The 27,269-nt window shown below is 43.0% G+C and overlaps 11 protein-coding genes across 11 annotated transcripts; 7 read left to right on the forward strand and 4 right to left on the reverse strand.

The window, feature by feature from the left end:
* Positions 1 to 1,821: 1,821 nt before the first annotated feature.
* Positions 1,822 to 3,370, forward strand: K450DRAFT_227728 (uncharacterized protein). Its single transcript, XM_051586781.1, has 2 exons — positions 1,822 to 2,658; positions 2,735 to 3,370. The coding sequence occupies exons 1-2, from the start codon at positions 2,035 to 2,037 to the stop codon at positions 3,161 to 3,163; spliced, it is 1,053 nt and encodes a 350-aa protein (XP_051447559.1). The 5' UTR covers positions 1,822 to 2,034; the 3' UTR covers positions 3,164 to 3,370.
* A 1-nt stretch (position 3,371) lies between these two features.
* K450DRAFT_227732 (uncharacterized protein) lies at positions 3,372 to 9,447 on the reverse strand. The gene is made up of 21 exons (XM_051586782.1): positions 9,025 to 9,447; positions 8,792 to 8,961; positions 8,667 to 8,733; positions 8,573 to 8,601; positions 8,329 to 8,490; positions 7,590 to 8,255; positions 7,412 to 7,504; positions 7,244 to 7,339; positions 7,038 to 7,175; positions 6,875 to 6,972; positions 6,731 to 6,815; positions 6,514 to 6,669; positions 6,306 to 6,451; positions 6,055 to 6,245; positions 5,433 to 5,982; positions 5,217 to 5,358; positions 4,991 to 5,152; positions 4,658 to 4,886; positions 3,966 to 4,531; positions 3,812 to 3,904; positions 3,372 to 3,740 (listed from the first exon to the last, which is right to left on the reverse strand). Exons 1-21 carry the CDS (start codon positions 9,434 to 9,436, stop codon positions 3,630 to 3,632), a joined length of 4,362 nt encoding a protein of 1,453 aa, XP_051447560.1. The 5' UTR covers positions 9,437 to 9,447; the 3' UTR covers positions 3,372 to 3,629.
* A 591-nt stretch (positions 9,448 to 10,038) lies between these two features.
* On the forward strand, positions 10,039 to 15,149 carry K450DRAFT_227740 (uncharacterized protein). Its single transcript, XM_051586783.1, has 14 exons — positions 10,039 to 10,228; positions 10,308 to 10,488; positions 10,562 to 10,750; positions 10,834 to 10,996; positions 11,078 to 11,209; positions 11,277 to 11,461; positions 11,524 to 11,876; positions 11,965 to 13,514; positions 13,577 to 13,655; positions 13,755 to 13,882; positions 13,952 to 14,242; positions 14,302 to 14,446; positions 14,519 to 14,670; positions 14,746 to 15,149. Exons 1-14 carry the CDS (start codon positions 10,079 to 10,081, stop codon positions 15,071 to 15,073), a joined length of 4,026 nt encoding a protein of 1,341 aa, XP_051447561.1. The 5' UTR covers positions 10,039 to 10,078; the 3' UTR covers positions 15,074 to 15,149.
* Positions 15,150 to 15,482: 333 nt separating this feature from the next.
* Positions 15,483 to 16,607, forward strand: K450DRAFT_196925 (uncharacterized protein; the record flags this gene model as incomplete). The annotated part of the gene is made up of 1 exon (XM_051584535.1): positions 15,483 to 16,607. The coding sequence occupies one exon, from the start codon at positions 15,483 to 15,485 to the stop codon at positions 16,605 to 16,607; it is 1,125 nt and encodes a 374-aa protein (XP_051447562.1).
* Positions 16,608 to 17,234: 627 nt separating this feature from the next.
* On the forward strand, positions 17,235 to 18,446 carry K450DRAFT_170900 (uncharacterized protein; the record flags this gene model as incomplete). Its single annotated transcript, XM_051584129.1, has 5 exons — positions 17,235 to 17,313; positions 17,555 to 17,595; positions 17,666 to 18,001; positions 18,070 to 18,249; positions 18,315 to 18,446. The coding sequence occupies 5 exons, from the start codon at positions 17,235 to 17,237 to the stop codon at positions 18,444 to 18,446; spliced, it is 768 nt and encodes a 255-aa protein (XP_051447563.1).
* Positions 18,281 to 19,126, reverse strand: K450DRAFT_227751 (uncharacterized protein). Its single transcript, XM_051586784.1, has one exon. It carries the CDS (start codon positions 18,924 to 18,926, stop codon positions 18,642 to 18,644), a length of 285 nt encoding a protein of 94 aa, XP_051447564.1. The 5' UTR covers positions 18,927 to 19,126; the 3' UTR covers positions 18,281 to 18,641.
* A 95-nt stretch (positions 19,127 to 19,221) lies between these two features.
* Positions 19,222 to 21,244, reverse strand: K450DRAFT_227752 (uncharacterized protein). Its single transcript, XM_051586785.1, has 5 exons — positions 20,777 to 21,244; positions 20,589 to 20,705; positions 20,253 to 20,528; positions 19,932 to 20,189; positions 19,222 to 19,835 (listed from the first exon to the last, which is right to left on the reverse strand). The coding sequence occupies exons 1-5, from the start codon at positions 21,071 to 21,073 to the stop codon at positions 19,374 to 19,376; spliced, it is 1,410 nt and encodes a 469-aa protein (XP_051447565.1). The 5' UTR covers positions 21,074 to 21,244; the 3' UTR covers positions 19,222 to 19,373.
* Positions 21,245 to 22,311, reverse strand: K450DRAFT_227756 (uncharacterized protein). The gene is made up of 3 exons (XM_051586786.1): positions 21,956 to 22,311; positions 21,545 to 21,772; positions 21,245 to 21,470 (listed from the first exon to the last, which is right to left on the reverse strand). Exons 1-3 carry the CDS (start codon positions 22,265 to 22,267, stop codon positions 21,417 to 21,419), a joined length of 594 nt encoding a protein of 197 aa, XP_051447566.1. The 5' UTR covers positions 22,268 to 22,311; the 3' UTR covers positions 21,245 to 21,416.
* Positions 22,312 to 23,669: 1,358 nt separating this feature from the next.
* Positions 23,670 to 25,367, forward strand: K450DRAFT_227760 (uncharacterized protein). The gene is made up of 4 exons (XM_051586787.1): positions 23,670 to 23,957; positions 24,022 to 24,515; positions 24,584 to 24,918; positions 24,990 to 25,367. The coding sequence occupies exons 1-4, from the start codon at positions 23,738 to 23,740 to the stop codon at positions 25,189 to 25,191; spliced, it is 1,251 nt and encodes a 416-aa protein (XP_051447567.1). The 5' UTR covers positions 23,670 to 23,737; the 3' UTR covers positions 25,192 to 25,367.
* Positions 25,368 to 25,582: 215 nt separating this feature from the next.
* Positions 25,583 to 26,688, forward strand: K450DRAFT_227765 (uncharacterized protein). The gene is made up of 5 exons (XM_051586788.1): positions 25,583 to 25,713; positions 25,793 to 25,875; positions 25,940 to 26,206; positions 26,418 to 26,478; positions 26,552 to 26,688. Exons 1-5 carry the CDS (start codon positions 25,636 to 25,638, stop codon positions 26,606 to 26,608), a joined length of 546 nt encoding a protein of 181 aa, XP_051447568.1. The 5' UTR covers positions 25,583 to 25,635; the 3' UTR covers positions 26,609 to 26,688.
* K450DRAFT_227769 (uncharacterized protein) lies at positions 26,550 to 27,109 on the forward strand. Its single transcript, XM_051586789.1, has one exon. It carries the CDS (start codon positions 26,769 to 26,771, stop codon positions 27,039 to 27,041), a length of 273 nt encoding a protein of 90 aa, XP_051447569.1. The 5' UTR covers positions 26,550 to 26,768; the 3' UTR covers positions 27,042 to 27,109.
* The last annotated feature ends 160 nt before the right edge of the window (positions 27,110 to 27,269 follow it).

Here is a 27,269-nt window from a genome sequence, read left to right on the forward strand (position 1 = left end):
TTGGCAACATTGTCGACATTGACCTTGGGCTTATCTGCGGCCTTGATGAGTGAGCGCTTGTGACTAGCAACCTTGGCTACGAGATCATTGGCAACATTATCAACGTTAACGTCAGCGTTATTGGCAGCGCTGACAGTGTCTCTGCCACTTCGCTTGCCAACCTTGGCTACGAGATCATTGGCAACGTTATCAACGTTAACGTCGGCGTCATTGGCAGCACTAACAGTGTCACCACTTCGTTTGACACCCATAGATCCACTGGTGGTAATCATATCCGGGTTGCCGATAACAGCATTCCAGAAATCTTCGATATGTGCAACCGAGTTGAATTTTGCATCATCGATCAGATCACGAGGAGCAATTTCGAGGCTATTGAAAAGGGAGCCCATGTCAGTTTGCAGTTGGGAGAAACTTGCGGATTCATCACGACGTTCGTTAGAACCTTGAAAAAGAATATTTAGTTCAGGTTGTAGGCAAAAATATGAAGCAAAAGAGACATCATCATTACGTTTGAGAACGTGGATATCGGCGTCGTTGAGAACATTATCAACGTTAGCATTCAGATCATTTGCAGCAGATACGGTGTCGCCACGACGGTGGAGAACATCGATATCGAGGTGGTTGAGAACATCATCAACGTTAGCATTCAGATCATTTGCAGCAGATACGGTGTCGTCACGACGGTGGAGAACGTCGAGGTCGAGACCGTTTAGAATATTATCAAGGTTGATGTCTGCATTGTTCAAAGCACTAACGAGTTGTTCACGCTTCTTTATGGTGATATCTCTGGTAGCAGCCTGAGATAGATCTTGCAATGGAAGGCCGAATGCCAGGGTGATAGCGGTCGTCAATATCAGGAAGCCAGACTTCATTTTATGAGATTAAAAGAAAGATGTACTGATAAAGATACGAGGGAACTGCCTTGAGATATAAAAGAAAAAACAAATGTGCGAAGTGTGTTGGCAACAGCTTTATATGATGGCTACGCCAGATGACTCCTACAGTGACAAGGGAGAAATTATCGTCCCCTTTATGGGACTGCAGGGGAGATATACTGTGTTTGCTTTTTGGATGCGGTGATAGTAATCTAATCAAGCTGTTAGATAATTTGACCTATAGAGGAGATGAAGTAGAACGGAGACTCTGCCCTATATGGTACTATTGGTTCCACGTCGACTGGAGGATGCATGTTTTTCTCCTGGATACCTTACCACCCACCAAAAAAATAAAAAAAGGACGGAAGTCTGTATCTTGTAGATGAGCACATTATAGGAATAAGGTGCATTGAGGGTCAAGCTGGAAGCATTGAGAAAATAAAGATGTCTTATATGTCAGATACATTGAGCCCAATGTCATCCAGTATGAAACACTTTGTTATGCCAGTCCAACCCAAGGCATAAAAGGTCATCCAATCTCCGCCTTTAGGAGGTGAGTTCAGGAGGAAGTTAAAGGCTCAGAGCAATAGGGAAAAAGACGGTGCTAAAAGGCAGAAGAATACAGGAATGTTCAATTAGATGCAGTATAATTAGGGAATCGATTGTGTTTCTTTGGGCAACCCAACATGCTATGAACCAGCTGTCACATAAGCTAACGGCGATCGCTCATTTCAATCTTGGAGTGACCAAATGTGGAAACAATACAATACTTTTTCAAAACAGAGGAATAATGAAACAAATAGATTCTCTACAATTCTTTTTATTTCACGTCGCTGAAATTTGTAAATCAGCCAGCAGCATTGAATTGACCTTGGCTGGGTCAGTCGGACGAAGCTACATTTAAATATATAGGTTACACACATACCAACCCAAAACTTTACAAGGCTGTAACAGTAATTTTTTTTAGGAAGTTTATAGCAGGTGCGTACTTCTTCGATAATAAAAACCTCCTGCTTTTCGTTTTTCTGTTTTCTCTTTTTCTCCTCGAAATTGTCATCCTTTTTACCCTTATTCCAATTTCCCTCCTTGTTTTGTTATTTTCTTCTGAATATCAAGTACCTTCCCTTACAAAAAGCTCAATTACATTAGGCCGCTCATAATGAAGTTAATCGTAGCCTGCCTCACCTTCGTACCATCAATTTGGGCGTTTAGCGTCACGTTCCCACTTGCAGGATCCACACTTAAGGAGGGCAGCTCATTTGTGGTTGGCTGGATTCTCCCATCTTCAGGTACTGCAGATATCAAGCTGGTATCAGGGGCTGGGGAGCCATACACAACCATCGCAACTTTACAATCTGCTGTATCGATGGCAAAGTTGTTACAGTCTGCAACCATTCCATCCACTGTACCGCCCGGTGCTTACTATATCCAAATCGGCGATGCCCCCAACGACGCTATAGGTGGTCCTTATACTGTCAGCGCCGATCCCACTGCAACCAATACCAGCGCTATTTTGACCGCTTCCTCAGTCATGTCTTCTATCGCCACTTCTTCCGTCTCTCTCATCAGCAGTGCTGCCTCCTCCTCCTCCTCGATTCCCCTTTCTTCATCAACACCCTTATCTACTGGTGTTTCGACCTCGTCTGCATCGCAAACAGCGACATCCACAGACCTTAGTAATGCTGATACTTCGCCAACGTCTCAACCAGATAATGCTAGTCATGGATCTTCCAACGGGGGCATCATTGGTGGTGTCATTGGTGGAGTTGCAGCTGCCATTGCCGTAAGTTCGTCGCGCTGCTGTTGTCTTAACTTGGACTCTGTCTAATCCCACACATATTTTAAAAAACCAATTGCAGATCCCAGCCGCTATTTTCTTATGGCGTCGAAACAAGAAAAGGCAACAACAACAAGAAATGTCGGATGCTATTTACTGGAACGATCACCCCACTCATGATCATGACGACGGTCCTTCATGGGGTTACCCATCCAGCTTGAAATATTCCAACGCCTCCGTGACCGGTGCAAACGCTGCCTATGACCCAACCCATCGACAGGACAATATGACCCCTTACTCGCAAGCAGGATACTATGAGGGCTATTCACAAAATGCAACTACAATGTACACACCGCCTCCAGCCATCACGAGAGATGCAGCTATGGCCGGAGCTTACTACAATAACGGTTATCCGCATCACAACCCGGATGAAGCCGGTAAATTCGAAGAAAATGCAAAAACTTATGTCGATGACGAACCCGCCTTTACTCAAAAACCTGATCAAAAGTAAACAACACCCTACGCCTTACATGCCCTTGTTGGCTCTTGTATCAGTAATTCAACACATGTATCATTAGAGGAACCTCCTACTTATTAAAGACAAAAAAGATCCCATCGCAAATGTAACGTTGACCGTTCTAAATAAACATGAAAAATCTTTTCTTTGGCCCCAGTCTGCTTGTCGAAGCACATGGCCACAACAAAAAAGCTTGTGAAATTCTCAAATTGAGGCTAACGATTCACAAAGGAAATTACCAAATATCTCGTTATGGTGATATGTTTCCAAAGTAGACTTCTAGACATAGTGAATAGAATGGGAATTGAGATACTGTCCATGACCTAACCAACCAGACGAAAATGCGAGTGATAAGTATCCGCTTTATTATTGACCTGTCTTCCATGTTTTTTGACAATCAAGTCCCGGTTATTCGTATGGCACGTGTAGCATTGACTTTTCAGGCGGTGGATCGCCCATATTATTTGACTCGGGGCATTTGAAGCATTTGGATCGTGAGCTCCATAATACCGGGGTTTAAATCATCCAGGTCCAGCTGAGGTTGATGAATTTTGGCTTTGAGCAAAGAGTTCTGAGAAAGAAAAGAACGTTTTAAAAAAAGATCAGCTCTAACGGAATTTGATCCCAACCAAAGTATCCTACCAAATGGTGCCTTAAGAATTTGAAGATGACGGCCGTCTTAGCATGACACTTCAATTTGATCCACTGGTTGAGCAAAACACGCTTTTGTTCATGCTAAACCCTCCTGGTTAGTATGTACTCCTGGATTCCACATTAGGGACGAACGGGTACTTACCAGAATATCCATGCTGCCTCCAAACAGAAGTACTGCAACGTCATCCAAGGCTGCAACATCCCAGAGGTATGTCCTGTCACTGTGAGTGATGGTGTTAAACATCACAAAATTGCTCTGAATCCTGTTAGAACTTCGGAAAAGAATGGATGATGGATGGACGTGAACCACATCATTCTTAACACCATACACGAGCTTCTTTGTATGCTTGGCATTGAAGGCGAATTTGGGATAAAGAGCGGCAGCAATGGCTGCGTTTACCACCGCCATAGTGTCACCGTGCATGTTATATTTGGCAGGAACCTGACAGAACCGCTCCGACCGCTTTAGCCTATAGGTGTTGATGTCGGACGCTAATTCTTGCTGATCCATCTGCACAAAGCCAATACTGACTAGGAGTCCCAGGAACTGTTTTTTCATGTCTTCGATCATTTCCAAATTTTGAAAACTGAGATAATGAATTTTGCAGTATTCTTTGGCAGCACGGTAGCCACCTGGAAGAATCTTTCCACTGAAGCGGCTACGCCAAGCGACATAGGCATTGTATATTGTTGCAAGGTCAGAGTCGTCTAGTAAAAGTCAACCCCCCCCCCAATAAAAAAACAGGAAAGAAAAAATTACAAGGACAAAGCTAAACGTCAGTTTATGCACTCAACAGTGTTGTGAGGAACAGGTGATGTTGGAACATAGCTTACCTTTCTTGAATCCTTCTCGAGCTTTATCTGCTTCATCCTCTTTACCAAATGGCCGGACAAATGGCGACTTGAAGCTCATAGCGGCGGCAATTGTTAAAATAGGATCCAAACATTGGAACATGGCTCCATATAGTAACATTTTTCCAATATGAACATCTACTGGTAGATTGCTCAAATGTCGTCCAAGTGGGGTGAGGTTTTGATGGCCATCCTCGCTAAGGGCTTGCACCTAGTGTACATATAGATTAGTATTACATTGCTCTCACAACACTGGTCGGCAAACGCAAGAACATGAAAATAAATAAAAGGTCTGTGGCATGCAGGAATACTGACCTCCTGTAATGAGTATATGGCATTGTCGATCGCCTTGCTTCCAGGTGCGTCCAATGCCTGCGAAAGAAAATCGTGGATATCGCCTAGGCCACATGCCTTGATCCGGAGACAAAGCTCTTCCAGAGGCAACCTTACAATTTCAGGGCTTTGGTGATCTGCCATCTATTATGGAATTGCGTTAGTTGACAGGTACGAGAGGAGTCACACCTGCTCACAAAGCATTTACCTTGGTCTCAAAACGTTCTTTAGTGAACAGATGAAAACAAATGCCGCTTCGAACACGACCAGCACGACCTCGTCGCTGCTTTGCATTTGCCTTGGAAACAAAGGTCTGCTGCAGGCTGGTTATTCGCTTCTTATCATCCAGTCTGTTCAAAGCCAGTCAATATGATATTCCTGCATACTATGGAAATTCTGCTTCAAATACATTACGATAATTTACCTGACTTCTTTAACCATTCCAGTGTCAATGACCACAGTCACATCTTCGATTGTAACGCCAGTTTCTGCAATATTGGTTGACAAAATGATTTTTCGCATACCAGGAGGGGGGAGGTCAAACACTTTTTCTTGATTCTCGGTGGATATGAGAGAGTGTAGTGGGATAAGAATGAACTGATTGGTATTTGAGAATTGCTGATGGTCTGCCAGCAAGTCATATAGTTTTCTGATTTCAGGCATACCCGGCAAAAAGATCAAGATAGCTCCATCTGTTGGAATATCACTATCCATTTCTTCAGATGGTGGTGCAACGATGTATTCTAATAGTATTGTAATGAGCTCGTAATTGATCTTGTTTTCATCCATGCGTCGTATAGCTAGCTTTGTTGACTTGCTATAAGTAGTTTGAATATTGTCATCGTCGTCCAATTGAGCATCATGATCGTATTCTTCTGGATTGTACGGATCATCATTTTGATCTTCTTCAAACCATTGTAGCCTGATCTTGTGCGAGTTCCCGCCTTTGCCGGACACATTAACGCTTCCGACGTCTATGTCGCATACCTCATTAGCACAAAGTCGTTACATGTGGGGATGGTTTCGTCTATTGAATTTTCTAGTACCTTTCTGTATCCTTTGCAGTCGCTTGGCAAAAGGTGAGTCCTCTTCTAAGAAGTACCCAGTTTCCTCTACGATGTCTTCCATAAACCTGACTTCAACTGGGAATGTTCGTCCAGGAACTTGAACTACAGGACAACCTCCAAAATAGCTTGAAAACTTATGGGCATCTACCGTAGCACTCATAAGAAGAATTCTGTAAAATGGGAATTAATAACAAGACATCCAGACACTATGTGTTCATATTAAGCCATACTTAATATCAGGTCGAAGTTTGCATAAATGTCGCAATATGATGAGCAAAAAGTCACTTTCGATCGATCGTTCGTGCACTTCATCCACCACAACATGAGTAACTCCTTGAAGCCGACTGTCCCCCTCCAAACGACGCAGTAGAATACCCTAATAATGCATCAGTCAGATAGAAATTTACACCATAGCTGTTCATTATGATAATCACATACCGTGGTACAAAACTGAAGAATATTTGAATCGGATGTCTTGCTTTCAAGTCGAATTTGATAACCCACGAGTGACCCTTTACTACCTACTGCACCTTTCTTGTCACCCATTTCTTGGGATACTCTTTGGGCAATGGAGATAGCAGAAATCCTTCTAGGCTATAATGACATTGAGAACAGCTGTACGTTTTTAGTTGCTCATGACAATTTCGAGTCTCACCTGTGTGCAGACAATATTTCCATGCTGAGCCGAGGATGAAAGAATCGCTTCTGCCAGATACTGTGGGACTTGAGTACTCTTACCGCTACAGATGCATGGTTAGTCCCATTGTCATTACAAATAATTTAACAAGGATTTACGAACCATCCAGTTTCGCCACTGACGATGACGATTTGATGATCTTTCACTAGCTCCAAGATCTCGTTTCGGAAAGAGTAGATTGGAAGTGAGGATCGTTTTTCCTGTTCAACAAATGGGTGAGAAACCATGGAAAAACATCAACATTTAAAAGCAAAATTCAACATACCTTCATCTTTTCGTACGTTGGTGTTGCAATACGCCTTTGGTACTCAGTGGCTAAATAGGGAATATCTGTTCTTCGAACTTTGGGATCGAAAAGCTCGTCGTTTGGGGCAGGTGCTAGTGAATCTGATGACTTCCGGACCTATGCAAGTAACGGCTTTAGTGATCGATTAATCTAATTGACAATTCAGAAACGAATTAATGTTTAACCTTGTCATTTGAAATTTCGGCATGATCGATTAAATCTATGATGAACCTGAATCTTTTCCGATGTAATTCCATGGATTTTTCTCGCATTTCAGATTCCTAAGCATCAACGAGTTATTTTTTAAAAAAATAAAATCAAGGCATGTCTGAGTAAGCAATTTTAAAGCTTACGTCTTGTTCTTTCCACTCTTGCCACAGTTCGCGGTACGGACTCGGTAAGCTTCGATACAGAGGTAACTCCGTTAGTCTGTACAAGGCAATGGTCTGAAAATGACGAAATAAAAGAAAGAGACGAGATTGATTAAGGTGGTGATAATAAATGCACCAGCGAAAGGGAATTGTTACTCACAGCAACATATTCCTGCGCATCTGCTTTTGATGATACTACGGAATTAGCCTCCATACTGAACACAGTTTCCGTTTTTTTCAACCGGATTTTGACACTGGCATGAAATAGGTTGGTTGCCGGAGACACCACTGTATAGGTTTGCGTGCTTTGTGTGTCAATGCTCCGACAGTGATCATTCAGAATTTGCTTAGGATAGAGTCCAGACCACTTGTGACCATGAGAGGTTCGAGGTGATACATCGAGGATGTTCAGGGTTTTGGATACTACGGTCCCAGCAGATGTGTCATCTTCAGCCTGGTCACCAAATAATCCAAGTAGTCCGTCCTCATTATCTTCATTCGCAAGCTCATCCTCAGTAACGTTGGTGTCTATGTAAGATTCCTGATTCTTCTGATGTGCTTTTTGTTTGGCTATAAACTTTTCCCGACATTCTTCATCCCACTTGCGCTTTTTGTCTACAAAAGAAGATTCTGCTTGCTTCTTGTCGTAATCCCAGTCAGACTCCAGCTGCTGAAGGGCTTGCTTCTTTACGACAATGTCCTTTTTCAATCGGTCGATTTTTTCACCGTCTCTCTTCTTGCTGCATTCGGATACCTCTTTTTGAAGGATCAAGAGTTCTAATCTAGCTTGAGCATATTGTTCGTTTACATGCACTTCATCATCCTCCTGAAAAGAGTGACGGTGTCAAAGTTTAGCTTTGATAAAGTGGGGGTCTCTGTAGGAAACTCAAAATAATTACATCGTAACTTTGCGCTGCCTTCAATATCCATTCCTTCATATTACCATCCGATTCTGGTTCTTTTTTGTCGTTCTTGGTAATGTTGTCGATTGTCTGAGGCACAGGGGACGGCGGTTTAAGAGTATCATCATTATTTGCATGATCACTTGGATTACTCGTAACCTATGGAAAGATGAACGGATGTTAAATGTCAAGTATTCCGAAAGAATTAGCACAAATGAAACCCCTAACGTCTGTAACTTACAGTCATAGCTTCCGCCCTCAAACTCATATCTGCATACCATCCAATGTTAGTCCAACTAAAGAATAAAACTGCAAAAAAGTATATATTCACATACTGTCTTCGTAGTAAGTCTTGTCCTTAAATCCAATTGGCAGCTTTTCGTCTGGTAAGGTAAGGCATAACTATAGCGCCGTATTAGTCGAAATTTTGAACATGGACATTGCGATGATATGAACATACCCAGTCCAGTAGATCCGTAAGCTTCGATGCTTTTGTCGTGGACATTGCAATCTCTATATCCTCTGAATCGAAGCCGATTTTTTGCAACATGAGATATAACCGATCCAAAGCAGATATTTGTCGTTCTCTCTCTATTTCACTCGCGTTTGCTAGAACAATTTTGTCCATGTCTGTAGTAAATCGACCTTCAGTTACCCGTTAGATATTCATTGAAATCAAAAAGTAAAGCCTACCCAAAAGATCGGTATTATCCATCGACTTCACTTTGGCTAATATCGAGTGCTCGATATCAGCGGGTAGCTTGATCGTCGGAACATCCATTTCGTCCTCTGGTGTTAGGCCAAAAAACTTGCCGAACGACTGAGAGAAATAAGACTCAATTTTCCTGGCGTTAATAACTCTATACTTCTCGATTAGCTTGTCTTCCCAATGATCTGGAGCTTCCATATCTGCGTCATTGTCGATCTCTTGTTGAATTGACGATTCTGAAGCTTCAGTTCCGCGATCAGGTAGATCGTCCGCTACAAGTGGTTCGGTAGTTTCAGAAATTGGTGGATCTGGCTCTTCTTTCTTTTTCGGGATCGAAGACGTTGCAAATCCTCTATTGTTTGCCTTGAGTTTACTTGCTTTTTTCTTTGAAGGCATATCAAGCTTGGTGCAAGGACAATGACGAGCAAAATTTTGATGTCCGTCAAATTTACAAGCGCTGGAAGGCAGTCAAGAGCGAATTGCACAACCGCGTCATTTATATTGTCACATACGGTCAAGAACGCTGGTGAGTCTCTTGAAAGCCCAAAGTTAATCATTATAGATGCTTATCAAGATGGTGCTCTTTAAGAATGTAACACCTGTTGGATGATGCCAGCCCTCACTGTAGCCAATTTTATAGTACTACGCAGCATTATGTTGTAAATAAACAGCATGAATTGTTATTTTTTTGAGACGATCCATGCTTATGCCACTTCCTTGAGGTATTTCACTTTCATCTGACGCGGTATCGTAACATTTTTGCACCTACAGAATGGAAAATTGGTGCTACATAGCACATCTGTCTTCCTTTCTTTCGTCCGCGTAAACGATGAGTCATTCATTATAGGGGTTTTCTATATCTCAGCATCTTATTGTTACCTGCAACATTTATTCGAATGGTTTATTTACTGACCTGAGCTGGAAAAAGACAAACAGGCGTAAGGCAGTCTGAATTTGCGTTCCTGCTGGAACTCTACACAACGATCCAAATTGAGTGTCCGACTCAGCGATCGTTCTTCATTCATTCCACCTTAGCAAATGGATCCCGGGCCTGTGGAGTCAGCGCCAGCGACGAGTCAGTCAACACGCATAACGCAGGCTACCGCAATGGCACCAACCGCCAGCTCGTCAGCGTCTTCTCCTAAATCTCAACCAACCCAGCCAACCAAAGAGCAATTACTGGAAGAGGTACATTTCGCCATTCATCCATGCCAGCAAAAGCAACGCTTGCTCATAATTAAATCTCTTTTCTTAACATTTTATTCAGCTCGAAAGCCTCCTTGTACAGCTGGAGCGTGAAACGAAAATGAAACTTGGTGTGGAAAATATGATGGAAGTGTACATTAAAGACAAAAAGCGAACCAAGGATCTCGAAGCTCAGCTTGACAAATACAACAAGCGAATAGAGTCTCTTACAAAAGAAATAGAACAGCTGCGAAAGTCTGCAGGTAAGAGCCTGCGTAAAGGTTCATCTTTATTAGTTTAGGTGTGGTCATTCTAACGTCTATTTGGGGACACAAGGCTCAGCTATGCCAGAGGTTACCAACAAACTCAAGGAGCATCGCTTTGTAGCATCGACTGCTTTTCAGGCTTCTATTGCAGCCTCCAATTCCTCAAGCACTCGACCAAATGTTAGACCGAAACCTACACCTATTTCTTCCAAAAGTAGGCAAAAGTCATACCAAGATAGTATTGCTTTCGCCGATGACGGTAAGAATACAGCGAGTTGCGTGGTCACGAAGCTGGTCTTTCCAGTGTCAATTAATAACCTATCACTACCAATGCTTTCATAGACAATCGATCCACTTCTGTTCGTCTTAATGAGATCATGCAAGTTATAAGCAGGAAAGATGTGGATTCCAATGTCATTTTGGAGCAATTGGATACACTGGTTCGAATATTACGAAATACCGGAGACGTGGCAGGCCATGTTTCAAAAGATGTAATCATCAATTCGTAAGTGATTGAAAATAAAAACTCGCAAGACGTCCTGCAGAACACGCGCATTTGGTTAACCAACATCACTCAACATTCTAGTTTGCGCCTATGCGTGGCAGACCAAAGAGCACCTGTACGAGTAGCAGGGTTTCGAGCACTACGACACGCTATTTCGTCTGCGGACGATGTACGCCGAATGATGAATATGCAGTTGGACATCTTCATTGCTATGTTAGTACCGACTCTTTTCCTATTTCCTTTTCACCTTTGCTTTGTCCCTTACCTAGCACTCGAACAGGTCACTTGCAAAAGAGTCCAGCCAAGATCATGAAAGAGAGCAAGCTTTGAAGCTTGTGAGAGCTTTTATTGAGAACGACGCATTACCTGATGTTCCTCAATCGGTCGTCAGAGCCCTAGTTGCGATAGCAGAGCAACCTAATGACAAGTTTCGAAATATATGTCTTGAGACCCTTGCGGAAATCGGTAAATATATCGACACATGCGCGCTCCTCTTAAAAAGTCTATGCTAATATGTGGCATATAAGCTATTTTTCATATTCCCTTAGTAATGGAGACTGGGGGCCTTAGAATAATGACGCAAGCACTGCTGGATGGTCAACGCAGCCTAGTGGATGTACTCGTCCATGCCTTCACATATATACTGGATTCTCCAAGCACCCGATGTCTCCTTCGACCTGGTGTCGAGTTAGAGATGATCATATCTCCATTTTTAGACACAAACCGTGGACCCAATTATGAAGAGAGACTTCAGAATTCTTGCAAGGTCATTACACTGTTGATGAAGAGCTGGAGCGGTGTATTCTACATGTGTGCAAACGACCTGAGGGCAGCTCGTAGTGTAGTACAAGCACTTCGACTCCCTTCTGAAGACTCAAAGGTAATATGTCTCATAACCGACATCTATACAACTTCAATCAGAGCTTACGCTGACTTCCATCCACCACCTTTGACCACCGACTCTTTAGAAAGTACTGCTGGACATGTTTTTCGACATCTTCTATCTACGGTTACCAAAGGATTATAGCAGTTTCTTAAGCGGGAGACAGCATGTTGCACATATTGCTGCCTCTTCTGCGCAAGTGGATGATGGGGTTGAGGGACTAAACACCACCTCTGCGTCCAATGCATACAGCCGAACATCAGGAAGTGGACCAGCCATTTTGAATGGCGGGTTTCTTGCAAATGCCATTTCAGGCGATTTAGCGAACGTTCGAGCCGACAATACGCACAAGAATGAGCGACTCAACATGATGGATCATCATTTGACCATGATACTAATCATCTTTGTCGATGCTGGCATCCTGATGGCGTTGGTGGATATGGTCAAGTCTGATGACATATATATCTCACGCAAAGCGACCTTACTCATTGGAGAAATCCTTCAGCTGTCCACCAAATTGCTACCCATCTCCATGGCTACGCAAGTTCAATCTCTACCTAAGTTATTTGCGCTTGCCTCTTCGTTCGATGATGAACAAGTCCGCCATAATGCCACCACTGCTTTAGCGCACATCGATAGACTCAGTCGCATACGCACACGGTACCTTTCTCAAGCGTCAGTGGACAACAAACAAGAACGAGAGGCTACTGCAAAGAGGAATCAAGAAAAGGTTCATGAAGTCAAAAAACGAATGGGTATCAATATTGACGATATTCATTTTCGACAGCTGATTATGGATACGCAGATCCTCAATACGAAAGATTATACCAAATGGAATTGGGAGAATATTTTAGAGCTATTACAGGGCCCATTGTTGCATCCAAAACGACTTGACGAAGCTATGCGTGGTAGCAAATTTATAAAACGATTACTAGCTTTCTACCGACCATTCTCTCACCGATTTTCCGATATCAATGCAAGCAAAGCCAACTTTACGCGATACGTCAATACCGGTTGCGTCCTTTTTTCAACCTTGTTGAGCAATCCAGATGGCATTCGCTATCTAGGTGAAAACAAAGTACTCATCCAATTGTCTGAGGCCCTGAGAGAGCTGGATCCCTTGAACCATGACCCAGAAACCGAACCTATCTTTTCCAGCGAGCGAATGGAAAGCACCCTCAGCTGCGGCTACTTCACTTTGTTGGGAACTCTCAGTAAATACAAAGAGGGCTTTCGAATTATGGAAAAGTTTAAGATCTTCAACCTGTTTTATCAGATCAGTGAACTGAAAGCAAGAGACGACCTGAAGATCGCCATCATCACCAATATGGATTACTCTCTGGATGGGCATCCTAGAGTTCTTTTGTCCAAGATCATGACTTCAGGGTATAACCCAATCCGGCTGTTCAGTACGAAACAACTTGGAGCTGTATTGCACAGTTCAGAACGTGAATACAACGGATGGATCATTCGATTGCTAGTCACTCAACTCTATGACCCTAACCTGGAAGTTTGCCAAATGGCAGTTTCTCTTCTGGACGAGGCTTGCGAGATACCTGCTAATCTAGAGTTTTTGGTGAAATGTCGACCGAGCTTGGACCATTTGGGCGAACTAGGCAATCCATTATTACTCAGGTAAGTGTTAATCTTCTGCATACCATTTCAGAATATAACAATATTGACGCTGTTGAAAACAGATTCCTATCTAGCTCAACCGGGTTTGCCTATTTGAACGAGTTAGGCTATGTGCAAAAGGAAATGGATGACTGGTTTGAGGTAAGTTGGGTTTATTTAGGAGCGAATCCCAATCATACGTGCTGGGCTTAATGCAACCCACCGCTGAGACATAAACTGAACAACGTTGCTATGATATAGAACCGGAATCAACATTATGTTACTCAGCTCGAGATATCGCTACATAGAGCTTTAATCAATACTCCAAATAAGGGCACGGCCAATCCGTTTGAAGAGCGTATTCACAGTGAACATAATCATGAAGCAATGTAAGTTCGCATTCACAATAGAGTACTGTTTGACGTTGAAGAAAACTTATGCCGGTCACCTACACCTAGGCAACCAGGAGATGGATGGACTCCCCCACACTTTTATGGCGAATTGACAAGGACGGAAGAAGGATGCATGCTTTTGAAAGAAAAAGGCCACTTCCAGCTATTTGCAAGCTTCATCCGGAATTATTCGCTCGATGATCGGGATTTCGAGACCATTCTTCGGCTAAAAGCCACTTTATGGGCTGTTGGCAACATTGGCTCTACTCGTAATGGCCTACCTTTCCTCGAAGAAGAAGATATCATTAAGGATGTGATTAATATGGCTGAGGGAAGCGATATTCTGTCTTTGAAAGGGTATGCTATGTGACATTGATACCACCACTAGCATAACAGCCATGCTAATATCCCTTCAGAACTTGCTATTATGTGTTAGGATTAATTGCGAAAACAGACCAAGGCGTTGAGATCCTTGGCGAATTAGGCTGGGAAGGTGTCGTGTCACCTAACGGAGTCGTGGAAGGGCTATGTGTTCCTGTCAATCTTCGAGAGTTTCTTTCGGTGAGCATCGCTAGAGCTTTGTCATTTGCTGTGTGGAGACATGGGTATTGATATAGTTTTCATTCTGGATAGATCAAGCGATGGGAATATCAAGGTGCATTACCACCACCACCAAAATTAGCAGCAACACTCAAAAACGATGAAACGGCCAGAGTCATCCTTAAGAATGTTGGAGATATGAGCAATCACATCATTGCAAACGAGGCATCCAAAAATTTGGCAAGGTAAATTTATAGACACACGTGTTGAATGTCATTCACCATACTAGAGTCACTTGTTTAACTATGGATCCCCTTCAGACTACGGATGCGATACCCAGAATACTTTAGTCGTGCCGATATATTTTATTCTGTCATGCAAATGTTAGGATGCTATCATTTCCGATTTGCAGTCAGAAGCTATATATTGGATGCTTTCGACCTCAGGTTCACTACTGATAACATTAAGGACTTGGATGACGTTCAAGCTAGCAGCAGTGTTGTGGCACCAGACGAAGAGATTGATACTAGCGCAGCGGAAACCGATGAAGCTGAACAAGGCAAGAACGAAGAAGACGGCGAGCCTGATATACCCACACCGAAGCTTCATCCCAGCGTCATTATCGTTGGAGGTTTTCAGGACAACTAAAGCCAAAATATTATATAGAGAGGGCAAATAAAACTTTCCACTCATTGTAACATAACTAGGTTTACATAAAGGCAATTTCAAAGTTAAAGGTAAACCAATCGAGGACTTGATCTAGGTAGCCATGTTTTTTCTAGTGATGTCGGGAAAATCAGCACTGGCATTAACTGAACAATTGCCGGGTTTGCTTATTTTTCACAACGTGCCAATTTTGTATAGGCTATAGGCAAAATGCTCGTTAAGACAGCTTGAATGATAACTCCCATATTGTGAGTCCGATCTTTTTGTTTCGGCCCCACTCTTTTCCCACTTACGCGTTCCCTTTCCAAATCGACCGGTATTATTTTATCCGTGGTGCTCTCTTTACAATAAAAACGCCTGTATCCCGTTGTCCCTGTCGCCATACAACAAAATGTCTCCTTCAAACAACGCAGCATGGTCACCAGTCAAACTGGCAAAGTCATTGCAAGTAAAACCTGCACCTTATACACCTCCAAGTGCTGACCAGATCGTTGTGAAGAACCATGCGGTAGCAATCAATCCCGTAGATTATATACTTCAAGACATGGGCGATATGATTTTCACCTGGCTGAAATATCCTTTCATCTTCGGCGTCGATCTTGCTGGCGAAGTAGTTGAAGTCGGTAGTGATGTATCATCCCGCTTCAAGATCGGTGATCGCGTTATGGCCGTTGCTTGTGGTGCCGATCCAGATCGTAATAACCCTACTGAAAGCGCCTTCCAAAATTACACTGTCGTTCCGGCAGATCTAGCAGTGAAGATGCCTGATAATTTAAGCTATGAGCATGCTGCTGTTGTTCCATTGGGCATGGCTACTGCAGCATCCGGCCTGTTCCTAAAGGACTTCCTGGCTTTGGATCTTCCAACGGCACCCGCTCGACTATCATCAGGCAAGACCCTCATTGTTTGGGGTGGCTCTACCAGTGTTGGTTGCAATGCGATCCAGCTGGCTGTTGCAGCAGGCTACGAGGTGTTCTCCACGGCATCTCCAAGAAACTTCGACCTCTTGAAGAAATTGGGTGCCAGCCAAGTGTTCGACTACAATCAGAAAAATGTGGTCCAGGATATGATCTCCGCTTTGAAGGAGAAAACTCTGGCTGGTGCAATGGCCATTGGCCCCGGTTCCGTCTCCCTCTGTATTGATGTTCTGAGCAAAACCAAGGGTTCAAAATTTGTAACGGACGTAAGTGGACCTGGCGCCGGATCCAATTCCACAAAGTCGTCAGGACTAGGTCGTATTCCGCTCATTGCCCATTTTATCTCGTTTACTGTTTCTATCAAGGTGAAGAGTACGTGGACAGGCGTGAGTACCAAATTTGTCTATGGCAGCGACCTCAAGAAGAACGAGGTCGGCCCTGCTGTTTTCCGAAACTTCCTTCCAAAGGCATTGGAGACCGGTCAATATATCTGCGCACCGGATTCAGAAGTGATTGGTCACGGACTCGAGCAAATCCAGCATGGGTATGATCTTTTAAGTAAAGGAGTGTCAGCAAAGAAGATTGTTGTTACCCTGTAACGAGATATAGTATGAACCTGTAATAAAATCCACCATAACGCTAGCTATTAATTAATGTTGATGTAATGGAATAGATTTCATTCAATCAGGCAATATCCTAAACACGACATGTGAATAAACCCTTAAAGCTTTTTGATATGCATTTAGAATTTTTTTTTCTGATACAGGTTTGGCTTAGCCAGTACTGGGCATGTACCGAAAACCCCGAACAAATTTTAGGAACGTTAGAAGAGTGAAAAGAATGGTAAGAGTGTTGCTCGCGTATTGGAGCAAGGTGCCTTATGATAAAAACGTCAATCTCCTCAATGAAATCTTTGGGATATTTTGGATTGCGTGATTTTTTGACGTAGCCACTTGATGGAGGGAAAGAGTTTGCAGTAAAAGCTGAATAAAATTTAAAGAGTCTTTCTCATAACATCCCAAACTTTTGCGAGCATACCTCGTAAAAAGCGAACATTCTTTTTGTGAGAACTGCAACCACTTTCAATTTATTCTATCAGCAAATTCAATTATAAATTTTGCTCTGGCAAATAGGATGACGGCAACGATAATTTCGAGACCCAACCTTTGACAGCGTCGAGCTTTGGACACACTGTACTTTTTTTCTTGCAAGAACACACAAATTGGATGAAGCTAACTCCAGATTTACTGGCCAATTCCATATCTCGTATCAATGCACTCAAGGATCGCGAGCTGGTGTTAAGAGGTATGTATATTTCTACATGTTTGGCTACGGATCTGCCAGCTTTTGCAGAATAACGATCAATCGCGACGACGGTTGCATTATCATAAATATACGAAATCGACGACAGCAACAACTCCCTCGACGTGACAGTTTGCACCTGGACACCTTATTTCTCTCCTCATTGAAGCGACGGCTTTTCGATCTTGCCTCTTAAGACTTCAGGAATCATTCACAACTAACGTTGTACTTCTGATTTCCATAGACAACAAGATCTCTGCCATCGAGAATCTGGGTGTCACCAAGGTAAGAGATTTGGCCTTGAGCGTGGACATAAGCGATATAGAGTAGGATCCTAAACTTCAGCTATCAATAGGATCTTAATGATGCGATTGACTTCACAAATAATGATATTCGACAACTGGGTAACTTCCCTCGTATGCTACGATTAAAATCATTGTCATTAGCCAACAATCGCATCAGTCGCATCGATTCACAACTTGTTGATTATATCCCGAACTTGGCGACGCTGGTTTTGACAAATAATATGATCCAAGAACTGGGCGACCTTGAACCACTGACCAAGTGCGGCAAGCTCGAGTACTTGTCCCTTTTGGATAACCCAGTTACCAAGAAACAGTACTATAGACTGTACATCATTCACAAAATCCCTTCAATCAGAGTATTAGATTTCAAGCGAGTTCGAAAGACGGTAGGTCCATGGGCTATTGGATTATGGATTTCGTCCGCTTTCCCTCATTTTTTGTGACGATTTTTCAGGAGCGAGAAGAGGCAAAAGAGACGTTCAAAACCGATGGTGGTGAAGAGAATGAATTGGCAGTAACAATTGGCGAGACCAAGAGCAAAACGTTCGAAGTGGGCGATGGTATCCAAGACGATGCAGATCACAGAAAATCCAACGCTCCAGGACTGTCTCCTGAAGAGCAAGCTAAAATAAAGGTACGTATTTTTGTCGGAGGCTGCGTAAGTGTAAACCTGTCGTTAATAACGTATTCCGTTTGTAGGAGGCACTTAAAAACGCAACATCATTGGAGGAAATGCAGCGTTTGGAGAATCTGCTGAAATCCGGTCAAGTTCCTGGTGACAAGCGGAGAGGCGTTGCCGCGGCCGATGCAATGGAGGAAGACGAAGAGTAGAAACCCCTAACAATTTTCACTATTAAACAAACAAAATTTATCAATTTCTTCCGTCGTGTCAGTGTGCAAACCAATGAAGTATCTGTGTTATTTTCATTTATTGATTCCCGAAAGGAGGAATGGATGAGGTGTGATATGTGTGAAGGAGGTCTATTACTTTAATCTACAGGGGAGGGGAGGGTGTGACGAACTGGTCTACAGCTGTTGTTCAGCGGTCTTGGTCTTTAATACCTGCTGAAGATCTCTCTTCATGGTGACGGCCTTTTCACTGAACAGGTTCTTATCGCGAGTTTCCAGGAGGTATTTGTCCAGACCACCCTTCTTGTCGATGGTTCGAATGACAGATGTGGTGACTTTAAGGCTGAAATGTGAGTCAAGGAGTTCAGAGTAAAGCTTTTTGCTTTGAACATTAGGCAACCAGTTTCGACGAGTCTTCTTCTTTGAGAATGGGTTCTGTAAAAGGGATTCAATGGGACGCATCAGTTAATCTGGAATCAAGGACTTGGTGGATGCAAGTGGCATCGTTCAAACATCGAGTATTTACATTGTTTCCGAATTGAATGTGTTTTCCACCAAAGAGACCTCGTTGAGCCCGCTTGAATGTAGCGCGAGCTAGAGCATAACCTGATTGAGCTGAGAGCATGTTGTTTAAAGCTACAGTGTGAGGTCAACAATTGTTTTTCGGACGTATAAAATAAACACTGCAAAATCTGAAGGACAAACAGAGAAAAAGCAGTCATGGTGCTCAACTCAAGGCCCAGCTACTTCGCTCATTTGCTTCATCTTTTTTTTTGGAATTTCTGTTTTATAAAGTTACTCTTTTTTGCCTTCTGATAAAGTAAAGTGCCTGTGATGAATTTTTTGGATACTTCTATTTGTTACAATTGGATGAGTAGAGACTAAAGGGTTTGTTCAAATGTTTGATAACTAATCATAATTTCTCAAGATCTTTTCGACTAAAAATGCTACTTTCTGGCCATATTTACTACCTCTCAAAGATACCATATGTCTCTTGATCAATCGACTAACGGCGACTTTGAGTTCAGTGCTCGAAGCGTTCATGATCAGCCATTGCACAACATAGTTGCCGTATTGGTCTGAAGCGATGTCGATCAACGGGATTCGGGGTCTATCTTTTCTCCCAACCGAGACTCGATCGACAAATCTTGTAAGGAAGGCGGGACCGCCGATTCGTAAAGCTTTTTCAACTACCTTACTAGCAAATTGATCTGTACTGAGTTGGACAGCTTCGTCGAGGACTGTGTTGAATGCTCGATCGCGGTCACTTCCTTTTTCCGCTTGTTCCAAGACATGCTGAATCACCCAGTTACCCCATTGACCTTTGGCAATCATGACGATGTTATCAAGAACTTCGTTAAGGATTGGACGCTATGGAACGGATAGTGTTTGTTAGCCGATGCCATTGTTGGTAATCGCATTTCAATGTGGTTCCCTCCCGCATCCCAGTTGGACCTTAGGACCTACCTTATCATGCTCAGTCAAGTTTTCGAAGATATTCTGGATGACTAGACTGCCGGTCTCATCTAGAGCAACCTGTGCCCAGCGACCTTTGAGTGCGCTGTTGACATGATACATCACAGCTGGAGGATGCGTGTTCCATCGGATCTCGAACACCTTTTGCCAGACGTGACATGCATATCGATGAGTGATGGTTTCCGGGATATTTTGGAATAGTTCGCTAACCAATTCGACCTTGATAGCCTCCTCTACATTATCCAGCGCCTACAATAACATGATGAGTATGATCATCTTGAGACGTGAAGCCACTTATACTTTTGTAATTACCTTTTGGACCACATGACAACCGAAGGGTTCCATAGCAAGACTAACAATGTGGCCTTGCATGGTACTAGCAATCTGGTTGATTTGGTCTCTAGTGCCCAGTTCTAGAAACCTTTGAACCAAGAAGTTACCAAATCGGTTGGTCATGAGTGCATATGAGTGCCTTTGAATGGAACGGAAGATAGATTCGCGCTGTTCTGGCGTAGCAGATTTTAGCTTGTGTTGTAAGAATATCGAGGCTTGTTGATCCGTATCTTGTATGATTTTATCTACAATAATCTAAAAAGGAGTTTGACACCCTGAAGTATTGAACATATAAAGATAGGCGCATTTACTTACGCTCCAATCAGCGTTGATGTTTTTATCCAGCATTCTTCTATACTCTCCGTTAGATAATCCACGACCTTCGCGGCGATCATATGAAAGCCTACGTGCTTGAGTTTGAGGAATCGATTTCTAGGAACAGGATTAAGATTAATATCCGAGTGAAAACACAGGGCCATCCCGAAGTTTAAAAGCCCACATACCTCATCAGCAGCCCAGCGATTTCTGAGTGACGATCTAACAGATGCCCCGTCTCCTACATAGTCCAGAGGTCCAGTGGAAGACATGGTAGAGATCAAGGCGGCTTCAGATGGAGTAGTGGCAGTAGCCGGAGCAGTAACGGTACGATGGCCAGATTCGGGCGTGGGAGCATTTTGCTTAACCTGAACCTCATATTTTAATTGTTGGATTTCACGGTCCTTCACATTATTACGAAGCTGTTCCGCCTCTAGCTCTTGAGATAGTCTGCACGAAAGCCAAAAAAAAAAAACCAGGATCATAAATTGTCAATTTTAGGAATAGGTTGTAATGAGAGTGTGGAAAAAAAAATCATCATAAAGTAAATAATTGGACCAATCGCTCTTTTTCGGGGGAGGGGTACATCGACATACCTATGTACAGTGGTTCTGAGCTCTGAAAGTTCACGAGAGATAGAGATGCTGAGGCGTGAATCATTGTCCTCCAAATTATGATCAACTATTCCAGCTTGTTCATGCAATATCTCTTTCAAACTGGCCATTTCCGCCGCTTGGCCGTCATAACTTTGAGAGAGTGAGGAAAGCCTTTGTCGAAGATCTTGCAATTCCAAGTCCTTGACACCTAACGAAGCATGGAGTGTCGATGTTATATGCCGACCCTAGTTAACAAGATAAAAAAAATTTTTTTTTTGAAGAGTACAGCATAAACGGAGTGAGTACTTATGATGCAAAGCTATTGTAACAACTTGTTTAGAACTCGATTTTTCTGTTTACCTTATCCATCTCGAGATTCATGCTGTTTATACGCCACATGAGTTCGTTCACTATGCTGTTACTCTCGGCCAGTCTATCTTTTAGGGCATCGACAGGAAGATTGTCCAGGTCTACGCCACTGTCAATTTGAGGTGGAGCCAGCATTGATGGAGCATTGTTGACCATATGAAATGTGCGCTCTCCAGTATGTAATTTTTCAAAGTTTCTCATCATTGCATTCAAGTCATCCTGTTGCATAATTAATAATAACGTCGTTGTGAGTACATATGTATGGCTTGTCAGATAAATGCACGAATAAAAAGAAGAACACAGGAATCGATGGCATCAATCGAAATAAAAAAGAGGTGATAATTTGATGAAATCGGTTCAAGTTGATCAACAATATGGGTCAGTGAGAAATATATAACCTACCCGCTGATGAAATGGTTGTGGCATCATATCGTCACCATATTCATCTCTAGGAGAACCAGCACCTGTGGAATTGGATGATAGATCACATCTTGGTAAGCCGGTGTTAAATAGTGTATCTTGATACCCTAATAAAAGCAGCTTTCTCGTGTCGGCAACGTCGTCGCTCGTTAGGCTATCAATAAAAGAGTCGGACAAAGGCGAATTGGAGTCGTCAGGAATTTCATAATGATTAGTGTGTAAAAACGGTCGATGATAGCTAGTGTTAATGGCGAGATAGGGAGAACCCTTGCCGGACTCTTCGATGGCGAGCATAGTAAGTAAAGGAGAGTGAAGAGATCGAAGATGTAGTAAAAGAGAGAGGCAATCTTGCAACAGCCCATCATTTTTTATTTTTATTTTATTTTAGGGTCGCATAAGTTCAGGCATCCCCCACCACCGCGTGGTGAGAGCAATCAAACAAGTTCACTGCCAAAAACCAGGTCACGTTCTTGCGCCAGTCAATTTCAGCTCGTCTTTTTTTATTGCAGATCGCTGCCACAAAAATAATCAACCAAATTCTCGAGCAACGTAGCCTCTGCACGAACGTGATCGTCTTGATCAAAAACATGCCCTGATATATCATTGCTCATGCGTAGAAAGTAGCATAAAACATGATGTGTTCCAACGTAATGCTTAAAGTGAAACCATCTGAGTTGACAGAGAGCAAAGCCTGTTTTTATACGCTTGAATTCGCTTTGTATGGCGGTGATCGCCAAAATGTGGCAAACCAAAGAAGCTATGATGTTAGGCCACTGTTTTGGTTATCTGAAAGGCCGATTTCTGCTAGAATGCGTGGTGTAGGGAAGACACCAGTCGAAAATTAGAGGTCGGTTTAGCCACCTGGGTACGGTACAACACGAGAAACCGGACTTTTTTTGTTAACATGCCTGAAAAAGTTTGATGCTTGAAAGTAGTTGGAAATTATTCTCGCATTTACACAAGCAAGCATCTTGATAGCGAGAAAAACCCGATTGTTCCTCAAGGGCCCATTTACTTGACGCACCGTATTGCAGTTGAAAGTGGATGTACATCTTTTTGATTTGAATTTACCTTCAAGGATAGAGAGCAGCGCGGTGTTTGGATGACTAGGAACAAAGCATGCACTTCTAATCTAAGCATGTGAGTCAGTACTAACACTACAACGGTTGGGAAGCCAGACACACGGATTATAGAATATAGTATCCTATGCTCTCAGAGCGTGCTACTGATTTAAAATAGATCATAATATAAATGAACTGCTTACCCCTTACTGGTGCCCAAATACATCAAAATGATGGATTATATAGTCCTCTGTTGCACTAAGCCTCCCGGTATTCCAAAGCTGTAAAGTAGCATCAAAGCCTTTTTAGAAAGAACATAAGGCAAGGAACTCGTGCAGGAAGAAGATAGGTACGGCTTACTTTTCCACCACTTTGCAGAGTCATACGATCCAGAAGAGGTGAGAACAGTGCCCTGGTTACCGTATGCTGAGCGTTTGGATGAATTTATGTATCATACTAAGAATGCAAAAGATAAACATACATTTATTTGTTATTCTTTATCGTTTCGTTCATCCTTCTTACAGCAAAGCATCCGTGTTTCGTCTTTGCCGACGAGGATTGACTCACTGAGATTGGCAGTCACACCGATGATGCCTTCGCAGATTACACGACGTTGATTGGTTCGGGAAATAGATGGGGAGAGGGTTTAAATTTTGGCTTGTCAATTTCAAGCCTTCCTTTCCTCGAATATAGCTTGTTCACCATGTCAGCACAGGTTGCATCACCAGCTTCACCAGCTTCACCCGTTTCTACTCGTCGCTACCGATTTGCTACTGAGGTTGTTACTGTAGACAACAAGGACGATCCATACAATGCCGCCTCCGTACCCATTTACCAGTCTGCAACCTTTAAGCAAAAGGGTGCCAATGCTGAAGGAGAATACGATTACTCTCGTTCAGGAAACCCAACACGTACACACCTTGGTAAGTTGAGAGGAAAGTTGCATGGTATGTTGGATGGGACATGATGTATTAACTTTTCAAACAGAAAATCATCTTGCCAAAATCATGGGAGCGAAGAGAGCCTTGGCTGTTACTAGTGGTATGAGTGCACTTGATGTCATTACTCGACTAGTTAAGAATGGCGAGGAAATTATCGCTGGCGATGATTTGTATGGCGGAACCAACCGATTACTATCTTTCCTTCAAAAGTCTCAAGGTATCAAAACCCACCACATCGACACCACAAACAGCGATGCCATTCTCCCATACCTTGATCCCCACAAAACACGTCTTGTTCTACTCGAAACGCCCACTAACCCATTGATCAAAATTGCCGATATTCCTACCATTGCGGCACATGTCCACGCAAAGTGTCCAAATGCACTTGTGGTTGTCGACAATACTATGATGAGCCCTTACTTGCAGCGACCACTTGAGCTCGGTGCTGATATTTCATACCACTCCGGTACTAAATATTTGTCAGGACATCACGATTTGATGGCTGGTGTGATTGGAGCTAAGGAGGACTCTGTTGCCGATGTAAGTTGACCCTGCTGAGCAAGTTATGGCTAATGCCTGATCAGACACTAACCTCTTGCAACCAACAGCAACTTTATTATGTTATTAATGCCACTGGCTGCGGTCTTGGACCATTTGATTGCTGGCTCCTCCTCCGAGGTGTCAAGACACTTGCTGTCCGTATGGATAAGCAACAAGCAACCGCTCGACGAGTAGCACAGTTCCTTGAAGATCGAGGATTGAAGGTTCACTACCCCGGAAGCCGAAAGCATCCTCAGTACGAGCTACACAAGAGAATCTCGTCTGGTCCAGGAGCCGTCTTGAGTTTTGAAACAGGTGACATTGGTATCTCAGAGCGCATTGTTGAAGGTACCAAGCTTTGGGGAATCAGCGTTAGCTTTGGCTGTGTCAACTCTCTCATCAGGTGAGTGAATTCGTCGGCGTATAGCCGAAATTAACTGAAGCACTGGAGACTAAACCGGATTCCGTTACTAGCATGCCATGCAAGATGTCACACGCTTCTATCCCTGCTCACGTCCGTGCAGAGAGATCACTTCCTGAAGATTTGATCCGCCTTTGTGTGGGTATTGAGGATGCTGACGATCTTTTGGAAGATCTTGATACTGCTTTGATCAACTCTGGCTGCCTTCTTATCGGCGACAAGCTCGAAAAGTTGTCTTTGGAGCAACAATCATGAGATATACCGAGTTGCAGGTTGAAGAAAAAAACCCAAACAAAGCAAAAAACCACTGTTTCATTACTTGCAATCTATAGAAATCCTTCGATTGCAGTAGTTTCTTTCAAAAATTAAGAACGTGTCTATTATCTGGCACAAGAGAACAATAAAACTGTACAATTTTTTTTGAGAATGTATGTCACGGCAGCCTTGTATGTTACCCACCTCACGCCTACATAGTTTGTCAGCATATCATGCTTGACTAGATCATTGTTTTGAGACAGTCAGCTTATAAGCCAAACAGTCTTCATCCTCATAAACAAGGACACTGACTGAAGCCACCTTTTGGTTGATGAAAATTTGTGCCCTCCCCCCAATTTTCACTGCTTTATTTTTACAGTAAAAATCGTCCCAACAGTGTGGGTTCTCAGCTCATTCAACCCAACATCCTTAACGATCGCGCCCATGGGAGATGACAGCGATGATTCGAGTCAGCCCAAAACATCATTTTCTCCAGAATATATAATGGAATTCCAATGGAAGGTAAGATACATTGACGACGTTGGGTTGAACATGCCACAAGCAAGACAAAATGAGACATTGATATTGTCAATCCCATTAGCGAAGGGCAAGGTTTTACAAAATCAAATGGAGAGACTCCACGGAGCCCGATTTTACGTGGGAAGACGCAGAGGATATAGAGCCGTAACACTAGTTCCATTGACTTTCCCTTCCGTTTAAGCCAACAATCCAATAACCCATCCCACAGCTTGTATCCATCACTAGTAGAAAATTTCTGGGCTCAAATCGATACGCGCCGAGGATTGAGTCCAAATTCCAGTGCTTCGGAACAGTCAGCCGCGTCATCGACTGATGGAAGCAGTAGCGAATACGACAGTGCTAAAGACGAAGACTTCAAAGCACCCACTGAATCATCCTCTGAGGATGAATCGTTCTCAGCGGATTGGAAAACTGTGCGATCTGTGGAAGGTATGGATAAGACGCTTGATGGCCACGTTCGAGTCTACATACGATGGTGAGTGAAGCTGGTTCTTCTTGTTAATCCCTCAGGATGTGAGTTTTCCCGTTGTAAGCGGATGAAAAAATGATGGAGTTTGGATGATTGTTTGAATGTCCACTTGCGTCCATTTCTCCATCGGAAATAAACTTACTAATTTAGAGAGAATGAAAAAGAAGGTTCAACCACCTCCTTGACTAAGCTAATCAACTCTCGGCTGTCCCCGTAGGTACGATGGGCGAAAAACAATTCATCCTTTGTCGGTCATCAAGCGAAAATGCGCTGAACAGGTAAGCAGTGTTTACAAATCTCCAGTTTTGGAGTAAGGTTGGGAGGGCTAATGTGAAAAAATTATGGCATTAGCTACTAGCTTTTTACGAACGTCATCTGCAAATCCAAGGCATCACTTTACCAGACTGAAAATTCATTGAAAACTTTGCTCTGCCATTATACCTTTATTTTTCCCGAACGACTTTTTTTTTTTTTTTAATGTTACTTGTCCAATTAAATTGTCACCGCGTGAACGGAATGTCCACAGCGGTGTTATTAACAACAACTATACCAAATTCTTCGAGTGGGAATGGAACGAAACGGTATACTGGGTCTTCCTCGCTGGACAAGGTTTCCCGTCTTCCATAAAAGACCAATGTGCTTCATTGCCACCTGGGTATGCGGATCTTATCACTGGTGTTACCTTCGGCAGCATGGATATAGCGATCAGTTTGATTACGTGTTACTCGACTTGGCCAAAGTAGGCGAAGAAGGCTCAGAAGTCCCGGACAATCAAAAGTGTGGGGGACGGGTAATTCTTCAATCTCGCGGGGTATTGGTGCAAACTACTCTCAAGCTGTAAAATCACGTTTGAGTGTGGCCTAACGTGTACCTTGCGAGGGGTAATAAAAAAAAATAACAGTAGAACGGAGACACATGAAAATGTTTCACTTTGTGCAAATTAACTTCGTTGAATAATTTTTTAAAACATTATACCAGGCACCACCATGACTTTCCACAATCAGAACCATTCTCTTGTATAAGCTTTGGGAATAATGCTTAAAGCCCAGACAGCTTCGTCAATTTGACG

This window comes from Umbelopsis ramanniana (assembly GCF_025399195.1).
Source record: "Umbelopsis ramanniana AG unplaced genomic scaffold K450scaffold_9, whole genome shotgun sequence".
In the NCBI taxonomy this organism is placed as follows: Eukaryota; Fungi; Mucoromycota; class Umbelopsidomycetes; order Umbelopsidales; family Umbelopsidaceae; genus Umbelopsis; species Umbelopsis ramanniana.

Excerpts from the sequence above, each read along its gene's own strand:
- K450DRAFT_227728 (XM_051586781.1), top strand. The coding sequence starts at position 2,035 with ATGAAGTTAATCGTAGCCTGCCTCACCTTCGTACCATCAATTTGGGCG. Across the intron at positions 2,659-2,734 it reads GAGTTGCAGCTGCCATTGCC|ATCCCAGCCGCTATTTTCTT; the intron begins GTAAGTTCGTCG and ends AACCAATTGCAG.
- K450DRAFT_227732 (XM_051586782.1), bottom strand. The coding sequence starts at position 9,436 with ATGCCTTCAAAGAAAAAAGCAAGTAAACTCAAGGCAAACAATAGAGGA. Across the intron at positions 8,602-8,666 it reads CAAGACTTACTACGAAGACA|ATATGAGTTTGAGGGCGGAA; the intron begins GTATGTGAATAT and ends GATGGTATGCAG. Across the intron at positions 6,452-6,513 it reads TTCTTCAGTTTTGTACCACG|GGTATTCTACTGCGTCGTTT; the intron begins GTATGTGATTAT and ends ATGCATTATTAG.
- K450DRAFT_227740 (XM_051586783.1), top strand. The coding sequence starts at position 10,079 with ATGGATCCCGGGCCTGTGGAGTCAGCGCCAGCGACGAGTCAGTCAACA. Across the intron at positions 11,462-11,523 it reads TGAGACCCTTGCGGAAATCG|CTATTTTTCATATTCCCTTA; the intron begins GTAAATATATCG and ends GTGGCATATAAG. Across the intron at positions 14,243-14,301 it reads GATATTCTGTCTTTGAAAGG|AACTTGCTATTATGTGTTAG; the intron begins GTATGCTATGTG and ends ATATCCCTTCAG.
- K450DRAFT_227751 (XM_051586784.1), bottom strand. The coding sequence starts at position 18,926 with ATGCGTCCCATTGAATCCCTTTTACAGAACCCATTCTCAAAGAAGAAG.
- K450DRAFT_227752 (XM_051586785.1), bottom strand. The coding sequence starts at position 21,073 with ATGATCCTGGTTTTTTTTTTTTGGCTTTCGTGCAGACTATCTCAAGAG. Across the intron at positions 20,529-20,588 it reads ACATCAACGCTGATTGGAGC|ATTATTGTAGATAAAATCAT; the intron begins GTAAGTAAATGC and ends ACTCCTTTTTAG. Across the intron at positions 19,836-19,931 it reads ACTTGACTGAGCATGATAAG|CGTCCAATCCTTAACGAAGT; the intron begins GTAGGTCCTAAG and ends TCCGTTCCATAG.
- K450DRAFT_227756 (XM_051586786.1), bottom strand. The coding sequence starts at position 22,267 with ATGCTCGCCATCGAAGAGTCCGGCAAGGGTTCTCCCTATCTCGCCATT. Across the intron at positions 21,773-21,955 it reads CACAACCATTTCATCAGCGG|GATGACTTGAATGCAATGAT; the intron begins GTAGGTTATATA and ends ATTATGCAACAG. Across the intron at positions 21,471-21,544 it reads TGAATCTCGAGATGGATAAG|GTACTCTTCAAAAAAAAAAT; the intron begins GTAAACAGAAAA and ends TCCGTTTATGCT.
- K450DRAFT_227760 (XM_051586787.1), top strand. The coding sequence starts at position 23,738 with ATGTCAGCACAGGTTGCATCACCAGCTTCACCAGCTTCACCCGTTTCT. Across the intron at positions 23,958-24,021 it reads CCCAACACGTACACACCTTG|AAAATCATCTTGCCAAAATC; the intron begins GTAAGTTGAGAG and ends CTTTTCAAACAG. Across the intron at positions 24,516-24,583 it reads AGGAGGACTCTGTTGCCGAT|CAACTTTATTATGTTATTAA; the intron begins GTAAGTTGACCC and ends TGCAACCAACAG.
- K450DRAFT_227765 (XM_051586788.1), top strand. The coding sequence starts at position 25,636 with ATGGGAGATGACAGCGATGATTCGAGTCAGCCCAAAACATCATTTTCT. Across the intron at positions 26,207-26,417 it reads GTTCGAGTCTACATACGATG|GTACGATGGGCGAAAAACAA; the intron begins GTGAGTGAAGCT and ends CTGTCCCCGTAG. Across the intron at positions 26,479-26,551 it reads AGCGAAAATGCGCTGAACAG|CTACTAGCTTTTTACGAACG; the intron begins GTAAGCAGTGTT and ends TTATGGCATTAG.
- K450DRAFT_227769 (XM_051586789.1), top strand. The coding sequence starts at position 26,769 with ATGGAACGAAACGGTATACTGGGTCTTCCTCGCTGGACAAGGTTTCCC.